This window comes from Bombyx mori, chromosome 17 (genome assembly GCF_030269925.1).
Source record: "Bombyx mori chromosome 17, ASM3026992v2".
Classification (NCBI taxonomy): domain Eukaryota; kingdom Metazoa; phylum Arthropoda; class Insecta; order Lepidoptera; family Bombycidae; genus Bombyx; species Bombyx mori.
In genome coordinates, this window is record NC_085123.1 from 13,274,854 (window position 1) to 13,288,515 (window position 13,662).

The following is a 13,662-nucleotide window of genomic DNA, read 5'->3' on the forward strand; positions in this document are numbered from 1 at the left end:
TCGAAGATAATTTAGGACCACGATAGATTTTATAACTGGCGACTCGCCCCAGCTTCGCTCTAGTGAATTAGCGTACTGTGCTGAAAGTTTAATACAGATTCACAGTCTTAGGATATATAAAATGTTATATATAGTAGAAAACCCCTACTGTCTTCAACCCGTATTTTATCGCCATAGGGGTGAAAATTTCAAATATTCTTAGTGGATTCTCACAACATAAAAATGTTTCGTAGATAATTAGGAATAGTTTTATGAATATTATTATTGGTATAATTTCAAGATATTTTAACCTAAAATATATATAAATAATACGACTACAGAATCATTTATAATATAAAAAATAATCTGATATCACTGTATGTTTTTAATGATCCGAAATTCTTTAATCACTTCATACCAAACCATGTCTGTTTCGCGGCAGATCTAGGCAGAATGATACCGCAGTGGTACCAAAAGGTCGTGACTACATATTTGACATTAGTTAATCTGTAGTGCAGGACGCCCTCGGAATCGTTTAAGTGACGATTTGTGCAGACTAACTGGCAACAAACAGCAGAATAAGAGATGGTGGTAGAACCTCTTGTGTGTCCACGCAGATAGATACCACCACCCTGCCTATTTCGGCCGTGAAGCAGTAATGCGTTTCGGTTTGAAGGGTGGGGCAGCCGTTGTAACTATACTGAGACCTTAGAACTTATATCTTAAGGTGTGTAGCGTATTTACGTTGTAGATGTCTATGGATTCCAGTAACCACTTAACACCAGGTGGGCTGTGAGCTCATCCACCTATCTAAGCAATAAAAAAAGAGATCAGATCAATTGGAGAGCATGTCCAATAGTGGACTGATATAGGCTGATGATGATGACGACGAAACCATGCGCTAGTCTCTTTTCCTTTATCGTATCATTCTTGTCAGAGCGGTCGTGGTCATCATTCAGTATCATTGCTGTGGGCAGATGTTATGTGCCTCACGAGTAATCGCCACTTTTCCCGGTGATGTGAGCCTAGTACACTCATGCAAACAACCGCCAAATGTCGACTTGACTTAGTCGGTCCATCGCATGGGCAACCTTCCACGCGGTCTAGTGCCTTCTACTTTGCCCTGAACGACAAGGCAAATTATGGAGTCATTTCCTCGCCGGGAGATAGGTCCAAAAAAAAAAGATGTGTGGTGTCGTGGGACACCGGATAGGAACGAAGTACCTTATTACAAAAATATTAATTTTAAGTTCTATTCGAGGTATAAAGAAAAAAAACTGGAGGCTTCGCAACAACCCACGGTCATTCGGTAATGTGCGAACTTATTGTGGTACACTTCATTCACGGCTATTTGCATAAGAGCTAGTACGAACGCTCTGAGATCGTGGTCAATGAATGATAAAAATATGTAATTTTTTGTACGTTATTACAAAGTTAAGTCGTACACTGTGTGCATTACTAATAAAAATCTTACGTTACGGACGTTTTTTTCCGGTTAGGGTACCCCTCCGCATCGTCCCATAAGTAACTTCGTTCCAATTACAGTACAATTTATAATTTTCTAAATTAGACTATCAGTCTCCAATATTCAACTAATTAAAACATTCATTAACAGCATTCTTTAATACCGCTAATGACAATAACACTACCGATTCATTTGTATTTTTATATCGTGTCCTCATATCGGAGATATTATATTAGTGTCAATCTATTCGTACGTATTTTTAGTTAAGTGCTTTGCTTACAATGTGGAAGGTTTTGTCTAGACGTTGTTATGCAGTGAAAGCTAAGATTCTATGTATGTGAGTTATATTATTTTAACGGATACGATTAGAAAGTAGTTTTATTTAAGTTTCTATTAGCTCGGGATGCATCTACATAACTCTATCTTTGTAGGTACGTCATTTCCATAGAGTCCAAGATGTCTGACTAAGTGTCTACTTATATCTAAAAATCTTATCTTATAATAGAAAATTATATCTATAAAAATTGTCTAATTTGCACGCGAATCAAAGACTCTTGACAATACAATAATTTCACAACTTCGCTCTATTATCGTGACCGGTATCAAAAAGACAAAAAAAAAATTAAATATTTAGTACTGTTTGTTATTTGATCGTGTATTTTTTAACTCTCTAGCTACTATATTATTTATGTTTAGTTGGTATTAATAAGCTCTAGCGTCATCAGTAAAAAAATTCGTAGATTTTTCCAATTTTACAAGAAATAATATCAAATACTGAAACAAAAAGGAAAATGTTATACATAAAAGGAAGGTAAAACTTCAGGTGATAATGAATGAAGTAGAGTACTTAATGATAGGCAGCGGCTTGGCTATGCCCCTGTCATTGCTGACCTCCATGAGCGACGGTAACCATTCACCATCAGACCACTTACCATCAGCTGGGCCGTATGCTCGTTTGCCTACTAAGGCAATAAAAAAAAGATAAGCAGTTATGCGTCTCAAATATTAAGTACATATCGACGCTTGAAAGGCAAACGTGACTAAGCGACAATAACTGCTTTGTACATAAATTATAGGCCATAACCATATTCGATGCGCAAAAAAAATATATTTCTAGGTCTATTAAAATCATTTCAATCCTACAGCTACTAGCTAGATTCTACTACAGCTAGATTCGTTAAAATAAATTTTGTTTTCAGGTATATCAACTTTAAATTAGTCTACTGTAAAGTTCACGCATTGTCGCTTAGTCACGTTTGCCTTTCAAGCGTCGATATATAATCTATGGTTTCGCGCGTATTTTTGAAAAGTGGGGATATCCGTACAATGCGATTATTTCCAAATTGTGTATACCATACCAATCATAATATTTGGTATATCTTTGTAATAATTTAGTTGTTTTTGTTTACCAGTTGGAGCTGATTATCAACTCGGAGCAGCGAGAGTGTTTATAAGGGAAGCCCTCCACAGAGCATTGGAGCGAGCACGTGCGGACAAATTGCGGGCCGCAGCCACCATACTCCAAGCGCACGCCAGGGGGTATCTTGCTAGGTGTGATATCTATTTGCTATAATAATAATCTTTAAGTTGCTGTTTGTTCTTAACAGATTATTTAAATACTTAGGCACAGCTTTTGTCCCTTTTTAATACGTTTTTATTAGCTCCAGACGTATGTATGTCAGTATGTAACGGAATCTTTGAACATGATTTTGACCCCCTTTAAAACGTCGGATTAACTCGAAATTTGGCATACTTATTAAGGACCGATGATAATTCAATATTAAAAAAAAAATTGAATTTCAATTAAAAAATAAAAAATAAATAATAGTTTAAAAAAACTAAAAAAAATACGCTTTTATAGAAAATCCAACTAAAAAACAGAAAATAAATTTTAATAAATTTAAATTAAAAATAGTGTAAGAAAAATGATTTTATGAGTTGGATTTTCTATAAAAGCGTATTTTTTTATAATAGTTTTTTTTATACCATTATTTATTATTGAAAGAACAAAATTTCCAGTTTAACAGTAAAACAATAAAACCTAAACTGAAAATTTGTTATATTCAAAAAAATTCACATTTGTTTGTATTGGACTCGATGCAATTTTTCAAAAAAAGTATTTCAAAGCCAAATTTCTGTGTTGCTTAAAAATGAAACGCGTAACAGGAAACGCTACATTCAAATGCGCGGCGCGACGTTACGCGTGCAGGCGTGGTGGCGCGGCGCCCGCACCCGCCGCCGCTACGTGGCCGTGCGGCGCGGCGTCGTGCGGGCGCAGGCGCTCGTGCGGGCCCGCATTGCGCGACGGCAGCTCGCCGCTCTCAAGGAGCAACATCGCCGGCGCGTCGAGGCACACCAAGCTGCCGCCAAGTAAGTCGCACGCTAAGTGGTGGTAGAACCTCTTGTGAGTCCGCACGGGTAGATACCAACGCCCTTTTTTTTTTCGGGCTGGGGGCCGAACCTCCTACGAGGTCCCCGTGCCTAGGGGGCGCGAGGGGTATGTGGGACTTGACGATCTGCAAGGTGTTGGGAGCAGACCGCGGGTCCAAGGAATTTTACGGCCCTTTTTTACCCATTAAACGACTTCCCTGCACTCTTCGCCCAAGCGTCCGATCCCCTCCAAGGTCAAAACCCGGATAAGGTAGGGGGGTTACCGCGGTGAACACTGCAACTAGACAACGCAGCTCACCCCAAGGACGCCCGGCCGACGGAGCCTTCGAGTCGAATCCAAGGCTCTGAAACGTCAGCCGTCTCGGTAGGTACCACCGCCCCGCCTATTTCTGCCGTGAAGCAGTAATGCGTTTCGGTTTGAAAGGTAGGGCAGGCTTTGTAACTATGTATACTGAGACCTTAGAACTCATATCTCAAGGTGGGTGGCGGCATTTACGCTGTAGATGTCTATGGGCTCCAGTAACCACTTAACACCAGGCGGGCTGTGAGATTTTCCACCTATCTAAGCAATAAAAAAAACGAGATAGCCTGGTCAAAAACTGCCACTATATGTAAACCTAACTGGTTGGTACTGTCTTATGTTAATCAGGAGACGGGCAGCCGAGGAGAAAGCTCGGGAAAAAGCAAAGGCGGAGAGTCTTCAAGTGTTGGAAGTGCCCGCTGAACTGGCCTTCATACTGTCAAAACTCGACGAATGGCAACCTCCACACACAGACAGGAAGAATTTAACTAAGGTACTTTATTTTAATACTAGAGAAAGGATTTTTCGCTTTAACTTTGAAATTGTTACGTTACGAATACGCACAAATGCAAAGGAATAAATATAATTGTACATCTAAATGTAAATATGTGTCATCTAAATGTATATATAATTCCATAAATGTGCATCAAAGTTACATTTTTTTTACTTTTTTTTTTGGGATTTTATGACCTGGCAACTAAGACCTTTAGGTCATGTCTTATTTTTATGGAATATGATAATATGGAGTGAAATGAAATGAAATGAAATAAAGATAAAAATAAAGATGGTATGGGATGAAATATCTCAGTTTTGTCTAAATTTGACCACAGATAATACTAGTATATTCAATACAGTGACGTTTGACAGGTGTCAGGTGACGTTTATGCAGAGGACGAACGCGTCCAACTACCCCGGGACTTGCAGCAGTTCGCTTTCTCCAAGTTCAGCTCGGTGTACTTCGCTGATGGAGGCCAGCTCAGTCCCAGGAGACATCCGATCACCAGACCGTTCCTTGCTAAAGCTGCTGTTAGGTACATCTATTGCGCACACAAACAAAACTTGTAGTTATAATTATTTTTATTAAAGTGATTTTATGATCTGGTAACTAAGACCTTTAAGTCATGTGTAGTTATCACAAAGCCGAAAGTAATAGATTCCTCTATTATTACTTTCGTATAAGATTGGTGAAATTGATAATTTTGATATTTTTCAGAGATCAAGACTTTAATGATGCGGTGGCGACATTTAAACTTATACTGAGATGGTGCGATGAATCCGCCGCTGGGAATGAAGCCAGACAGAAGGTAAATTGTCTTAGAAGCATACCAGTAAAATTCAACCTTACCTAGTGGCAAGAAAAGTTATTTTCGTTCCGGAAGCAAGATAAACATTCGATCTTTTCAATCTGATGACTTGCCAACCAGGATAAGTTATAGGAGCATAAAGTTATGAAATTGAATTTATTAACATTTTTGAGCTGTAACCTATGCTTTGAAATAGATGATTGAAATGAAAAAATGAATCTACTTTCAAATCGAATCAAGAATGAGGAGGTTCACAGAAGAACCAAACGTAACTAGGATAGGATTGCGAGAATGAAATGCTGTGGTTAGGTCATATTAGGCCGAAAAGTTCTAGAGTGGCGACCGAGCATTGGAAATCATAACGTAGGTAAGCCTTCCAAGGAACGGATCATCGACCTTTTAAAGATCATGGGAGACCGCTGGATGCAAGCTACGCAGAACCGGCCATTATGGAGAACCTTGGGGAGGGCCTATGTCCGGTAGTGACATCTGTGGATCGACGTACCTACGCGTTGTAATTAAAACTTAGTTGAAACGCCTCGTAATATGTGCCTACAGTGCGAGTTTTTTAACTTTTCGATCACGTAAAAGTTAACTGAAATTTGTATGGAGTTGACACAGCTGCCCTTCGTTTGCCGCTAGGGGCGCTGTTCCGACTCCATACAAATTTGAGTTAACTTTTACGTGATCGAGAAGTTAAAAAACTCGCACTAAACACACAGGGCATAAGTTTAGTTACTGTATAATAAAACATTGTATAGTGATAATTTTTTATCTTTAAACGAGCAATTCTTGTATATATAATCTGAATCTCGGAAACGGCTCCAACGATTTTCATAATATTTAGTAGACAGGGGATTTCGGGGGCGATAAATCGATCTAGCTACGATTTATTTTCAGAAAATGTTGTTTTATTCGTGTTTTCAATAATCAACTTTATCGATAATCAACTTAAACATAAACTTTTTTTATTGAAAGAACATAACAAATAATATAATATAATGTAATTCGTATTTAAATGTAACTAGAAGATGACCGAGCTTCGCTCGGTTTTTTTTTTGATAACGCCATCTTGTTGTCTTTAAAGCGGCTAGTTGCCTTCAATTAAGAAAAATAGTAATAATATTCGCAAATAGATCTCGGGAAGAGTTGATTATTGAAAACACGAATAAAACAACATTTTCTGAAAATAAATCGTAGCTAGATCGATTTATCGCCCCCGAGATCCCCTGTATACTAAATTTTATAAAAATCGTTGGAGCCGTTTCCGAGATTCAGATTATATATATATGAATATACAAGAATTGCTCGTTTAAAGGTATAAGGTTTCTAAAAAACAATTTATCAAAAAAAAACCATCCTCCAAAAGGTTATCCTCTAGCTATCTATTATAAAACATATTTTTCGTAGGTATTGGCAGACTACATCGCCTCCAGAGGGTTGTCGTCGCGTGGCCTCCGAGACGAGATCTTAGTGCAGCTCTGTAACCAAGCGAGCGCCGCCGACGCCAGCGATCGCGTGTGGCAGCTAATGGGACACTGCCTTTCTGCTTTCCAACCGACTGCCTCGTTGCACAAGTCAGTCAAGGGCAACTTCTATTTTTATCATCACCTTTTACATTACACTGACATTAAAAAGTATCGGATCTGTATTTAGTTTTGATTGACAGACTAGTTCTAAACAGCTTACGGCCAACTTTGACACATTAGGCCGTATTTTTGTAATAAATATTGTCATGACATTCAAAAATTATCTGATTTCATGAACGTTAAATTATCGATAGACCATTGACACTTCGTCACACGTTGCTGTAGCTTTTTCTAAATGTATGGAGAAACCTGAATTGAAATCGTCTATCGTACGTTCATGTCTCTATATCAGAAGAAGAAGAGGCTAAGTGGCATCAACGACTGACAAATCATTGAGTATAATATACGTAGAAGATGTAAAAGCAAACTAAATATGTATATATTTTTTCTTATGCATTTTTTTTCTTATTTTCCTCTTCTAATTCTGCAATTCTTCGATTTTCGCGAGTCGTGGACAAAATTAAAACCACTTTTACGGTTTAATATCGCGTTCCTGGTGGTAGGACGTCTTGCGAGTACCTATTTCTGCCGTGAAGCAATAATGCGTGTCGGTTTGAAGGGTGGGGCAGCCGTTGTAATGTAACTATACTGAGACTTCAAAACTCATATCTCAAGGTGGATGGCGGCATTTGCGTTTTAGATGTCGGTGGGCTTCGATAACCACTTAACACCAGGTGGGCTGTGAGCTCGTTCACCCGTGTAAGCAATAAAAAAAAAACTACAGTTTTCGCGGTGAACCGTAAAAGTAATTATAATTACAAACTGAGATTTCTCTGTGTACCAGATACTTGTTGCGGTTCATATCGGAGCGTGCCCCGGCGTCGGTCCGTGAGTGGCTGACGCGCGCGGCGTGCGGGGCGGGCGCGGGGGCGCGGGGTGCGGGGTGGGCGCGTCGCTGTCCGCCCACGCTGCTGGAGTGGCGAGCTGCCCGCGCGCACGCCAGGACCGCGCTGCCGCTCACGCTTTACGACGGTCAGTAATTTAAACATATAAATAAAATATGAGTGTCTGTTTTTAATATTGAAATAACCGCTTTTTAATACATGCATATGAATATATATATAGTTATATACGGTACATACACCAAAATAACATTTTTACAATTTTTGTGTGTCTGTTTGTTCCGGCTAATCTCTGGAACGGCTGGATCGATTTTGACAAGACTTTCACTGATAGGTAGCTGATGATATAAGGAGTAACTTTTTTAGACTAGCTTCGCCCCGCGGCGTCACCAGCGGTACGAAAATAATAAAATTTAATTTAAATTTAAATTTCCGAAACGAAGCGAGGGCGGGTCGGTAGTAGCAAATATCATCAAAGTTTAACATGTTTGTTGCCCAATCAAATCGGAGCCCTTTCCGGATAGTCTAAGACACAAATGTGTTTGGTTTTGTACAGACACAGTTCAGCACGTCAGTGTTGAGTCGTGGACGACGTGTGAGCGAGCCGCGTCAGCAGCGCTCACCGCCGCCGGCGTCGCTAACAACCCCAGCGGCTGGTCGCTCACCATGGAGCACGACGGACAACTCACTGGTAAATCTATACTAATATATAAATCTACAGTGGTTTTTACGGATGTTCCGTTATAACTACTGAACCGTGCATCCGATTGACTTGAAACTTGGTATCCATATAGAATATACATGTACTTAATGGATAGGCTAATATTTATATCATTGTTGGACTCCCTAATAATAATGAAAATAAATAATAATGTTTATTTTAAATGCCTAGCGAAGCAGGCGAGTACGGCTAGTGTGTAATACTGTCTTAGTACATACGTAGATATGTACCAGTAATGTATGGTATTGTATGTAGGTACGGTACTGTATGGTACCAGTATGGTACTGGTAAATATGTAATAATATTGTCTTTTCGCATTAAAAGTGTACAATTTCCTAAAACTGTTAATATGCGGAATCATTTGGTATCACCAGTATTTTCTTCATAAATACTGTCGAAAGAGCGTTGTTTAGTTTTAGTTTTTTTTTTTTACCTGTATTTTGACTAGGTACTATTAACAAAATTAATACATAATTTTATCTTACTTTAAAAGACAGATAATGTAACTGGTAAAAACGAAAAAAATAAATGTTGCAAAGATGATTTATACTAAAAATATCATATTATTATGTCAAACCTTTAAAACACCCTCCTGTAAAATTTTGTAAGTTTTTTATACAGTTATATGGTAATACATTTGAAAATATGTAAGTTAGACAGCAGCTTGGCTCTACCCCTGGCATTGCTGACGTCCATGAGTGACGGTAACCACTTATCATGTTACCTGTCAGGTGGCCGTATGCGTCTTGGTAATTAAAAATAATAATAATATCTACAATATTCAATCTTATGTTATAACGTATAACGTGTAATTTAGAATGGGCTGGTTGCGAATACGTGTTGGACTCCGTGGGTGAGATAGAGACATGGGCGGCCCTCCCCAGCACTCGCGCCGAGCCTCTCCGCGCCGCCCCGCGCCCCGCGCCTCCCGCCCCGCCGCCGCGAGCCTCCTCCGTCGACACCGAGAAGTCTAGTCGACCTCAGGTCAGTTTTTTAAATGTACTGCTGCTCATTTCAACCAATTCTAGACTCAAACAATTTGTGTCCCAAAATAAACAATATTATTTATGAAGTATGTATATAAACAGATCCCACCACCAGAACCTCCGAAGTCACGGTCGCCTAGCATCCCGCGTCTCCTTGAAGAGTCCATCGAAGAAGGCCTTTCAGAATACAACTGGAAGATTGATCGCGAACAATCCAACACCAAACATTCCAACGATTATTCCAGAAAGATATCCCACGATGTTCTGTCAAGAGAGTCAGCTTTGAACGAGAGATATTTCGAACAGACATCGGACAAGGTCCGGAGTCGATCTTTGGATAATTTGTTGGGCGATAACCCGGCGCCGCAGCCAAATAAGTTAACTGACTTAGGACTGTCGCAGTCACGACTGAACGACAGATACCACTCGGTGGAGAGACTCCAGGGTGCGCCAAGCGTGGTGAGCAGCAAGGGGGCCGGGGAGGGGGAGTATGGCACCGGGTCCCGGGCGCTGCCGTCGCGGTACATCAAGTCGCAGTACGCCGGGAAACGTGCACCCGCCGGCTCGCACTCCAGTCGCGCTTATATCGAGAAGAGCTCCGACTTTGGTGGAGTCAGGTAAGAGTCCGCATAGGGTGCCATGAGTTTTTTTTTATTTTTTTTATTGCTAGATGGGTGGACGTCCTCACAGGTCACCTGGTGTTAAGTGGTTACTGGAGCCCATAGACATCTACAACGTAAATACGCCACCACCTTGAGATATAAGTTCTAAAGATCTCAGTATAGTTACAATGGCTGCCCTACCCTTCAGACCGAAACGCATTACTGCATCACGGCAAAAATAGGTAAGGCGGTGGTACCTACGCGTGCGGACTCACAAGAGGTCCCACCACCAGAGTATGCTCTATTAGCAATAGTTTACGCAGCTGTTAGTCTTGCAATTTAAGTTAATTGTCATATTTTTTGTCAACAGATCGTCCGCGATGTCAGACACGTCAGAGGCCCCGAGTCTGGCGTCCCACGTGCGCCGGGTCCGCGTACCAAGTCAAGCTTCCGACGTCGATCAGTTCTTAGACGATTTGTTTTCTCCAGTTCTCGACCCGAATATCGATGAGCTCTCCGACGCGAGGTCCCTCGCTGCCAGCCTCAAAGGTGGCAGGAATTACAGTGACTTTATTCAAAACGTTCTCACTTGCGAGTACAACGAAAAGATCGATAACCTAGAAAAAGAAGACGTAGAGAAACTTATAAAGGGAGGGGGAAACGAGGAGAAAGAAAAGGGACGCTCGAGCCGGAAGGGATCCAGCGTGGACTCCGTCGATGATTACATAACAAATCTATTCGATCCTATTTTCATGAATGATAGTCTGAAAAGACTGACAGATGGGGATGGACTGTCCGGGGCAATTAAAGGAGGTGGTGCCACCCCGAGAGCTGCCTCAGCGAACACTTCCGCTTTGAGCTTTAGCACAATGTCGATGCCGGTGACAATGCCGGCCACGCCCGAAGGACTGGCAGCCGCGCTAGGGCTGCATCTACCTCCGCCTGGAACAGTCGACATTAATGCGTATCATCAGAACTTACAGCGCGCCTTCCTTCAGAGTGCGATGGCACAGAATTTGCAAATTCAGCAACAACTACTTGCTCAGAACCAAGCGCTGCAGACATTGCTGGCGGGACAGGTTGTGGACCCTTCCGAATCAGAGCCAACTTCTCCAGTTCGTTCGTCGACTGTTGTTCATGCTCAAGTACATTCTCCGCCTCGGACTACAGCGAAATCTAGACGAGAGTCAAATGAGAGCTCATCGACTGGAGCTCCACCACCTCCTCCCCCACCAATGCCACCCCCTCTCCATGCGTCCGACCCATCAGAAATCAGAGGCTTCATGGACCCTTATGGACGAGCGAAGACTGTACGAATCGGAAAATGGAGATGGCCGCCTCCGAAAGATGCCGTTAACCCGGACAACCCTGAAGACTTCAACAAATTCAAATTACGACAGATACATCGACGACACACGCCTCAAGCTCAAACGAACGGCGTAGAACATGACCCACCAAGAAGCAGGTCAAAGTCTGAAGTGTCACCCGCCGGCATCGATTGGGAAGAATTCGAAGTGGACGGTTCAGTACCACCGAACCGCGAACCTCCTAGTCAACGAACAGCGAGACGTAGCTTCGAGATCGGAGCTCAGAGACCTTCTCCCGGCAGCGTTGGCAAGTTGAAACTGAGCTCTGAAATGAGACAAAGATTAGAACGTGTTACTGCAAACCATTCCGTCAGAAGCTCGTCATCTGCGGCTGAAACTCCTCGGACGATCAATAAGCTGGAGGACACCAGGAAACTGATGTTAGAACGTCAACTAGGAGGTGGTGGACGTTGGGATGCACCACCCCCACCGCTACCTCCTGCTCCACCAGGACCTGCTCCTCCCCCTCCGCAGGCCCCTCCGACTCCTCCTTCGGGACCCGCACCTCCTCCACCGGCACCAGACCAATCATCTTTCGCACAGCTTCGTCGTGATAGAGACACATTCGGCGTTCATCAGAACAGAGATGCAGATGATCGTCACGCATTCCTCGCCAACTGGAACTCTCGACGCCGAGAGGATTCTGAACCACCTCGAGATGACTTAGCGACTAGATTCCTGACTGCTGATCGTCGTGAAGGTCGCGTTCGAGACGATTGGGGCGAAGAGTCTGAAGACCAGAGCTACAGGGACGACCGAGGACAGAGCCGGGACGAATGGGACTCTGAATCTGGTGCTGATATTGTAGACCGACGAGATAGAGATGACTTTTCCGGTCGAGAAGCTTCTGAGATCTACGAATTGCACCCGAGCAGAACGGAACGGAGGAAGGATGAGAATAATACATCCGATACATTTGAACGTAAGCGTTCACCTTATTATGACGATTTTGAGAGGTTTGAGGGGAGGAAGAACTCCCGTGACATGTTGATGGGCAGATCGCGAGAGAGTCCCAGATCCGAGTCCATGTTCCCCGGCGAAAACACCGATACAGCGAAAAGAGAGAGAGCTACCTTCAAGACTCACATGGCCCAGAAAGAAAGAGACCGAAAAATGGAAGCGGAAAGAAGACAGTCGGTATCTACGCACGTCTCCGACAAGACTGAACACATGGAAAGTAAGTGCGATCCTTCCTTTTTTACGCAAACCAGCGTGCGTCTGCGTGATTTCGTATCTGTTTTTATATTGCGGTTTAATATGGTTGAAGTCGTTGTGGCCTAAAGGATATGAAGTCTGGTGCATTCGTATATAGCGACGCACCGGTATTCAAATCCCGCTGGCAGGTACCAATTTTTCTAATGAAATACGTATTTAACAAATGTTCACGATTTGTTAAATACGGTGAAGAAATAACATCGTGTAATAAACCCGCAAAATTATAATTTGCGTAATTATTGGTTGTAGGACCTCTTGTGAGTCTGCACGGTAGGTGCCACCGCCCTGTCTATTTCTGCCGTTAAGCAGTAATGCGTTTCGGTTTGAAGGGTGAGGCAGCCGTTGTAACTATACTGAGACCTTAGAACTCATATCTCAAGGTGTGTGGCGGCATTTACATTATAGATGTCTATTGGCTCCGGTAACCACTTTACACCGAGTGGGCTGTGAGATCGTCCACCCATCTATGCAATAAATGAAAAATAAATAAAATAAACAGCTGGTCTTGAATTATAGTTTCACTAAATTTGAACAGGAGATATACCCGCGCCGGCTGCGTTCCTACCGTCGGACCGTAACTTCCTGACGTACGCGCGTGTGCCGTGGAAACTGCGCGTGCGGAAGGAACTGTTCTCACCACTGGAAACGTACAACGAACCCGCTGTTTTGGACTTACTTTATTCACAAGTAAGTCTATATTATATCTATGTACTCGGTAGGAATGGTGTCTCTTGGTAACTTAGACCAAGATCCAGTTTTTGGTCGCTGCACTACTACATAGATTACTACCGAAAAAAACGATTAAAATCCCTGTTACCTAATAGGTTTTTCATAAGGGATTATTCAGGGCGCAAAGAGATCGCTTCTGAAATCGAGAACTTGTTTTTTTTTGTCCTACCT

At 42.2% G+C, this 13,662-nt stretch overlaps 1 protein-coding gene across 1 annotated transcript in view; it reads left to right on the forward strand.

Moving 5' to 3' along the window:
- The window catches only part of LOC101746355 (unconventional myosin-XV), a 139,262-nt gene that overhangs the window by 56,414 nt on the left and 69,186 nt on the right, over positions 1 to 13,662 (forward strand). Inside the window, exons 9-20 of the mRNA XM_038017028.2 lie at positions 2,857 to 2,995; positions 3,611 to 3,814; positions 4,485 to 4,629; positions 5,004 to 5,167; positions 5,350 to 5,440; positions 6,851 to 7,017; positions 7,814 to 8,001; positions 8,428 to 8,562; positions 9,410 to 9,576; positions 9,681 to 10,195; positions 10,551 to 12,724; positions 13,298 to 13,449. Of these exons, the coding sequence (XP_037872956.2) occupies positions 2,857 to 2,995; positions 3,611 to 3,814; positions 4,485 to 4,629; positions 5,004 to 5,167; positions 5,350 to 5,440; positions 6,851 to 7,017; positions 7,814 to 8,001; positions 8,428 to 8,562; positions 9,410 to 9,576; positions 9,681 to 10,195; positions 10,551 to 12,724; positions 13,298 to 13,449 (4,241 nt within the window). The remainder of the gene's footprint in view (positions 1 to 2,856; positions 2,996 to 3,610; positions 3,815 to 4,484; positions 4,630 to 5,003; positions 5,168 to 5,349; positions 5,441 to 6,850; positions 7,018 to 7,813; positions 8,002 to 8,427; positions 8,563 to 9,409; positions 9,577 to 9,680; positions 10,196 to 10,550; positions 12,725 to 13,297; positions 13,450 to 13,662) is intronic.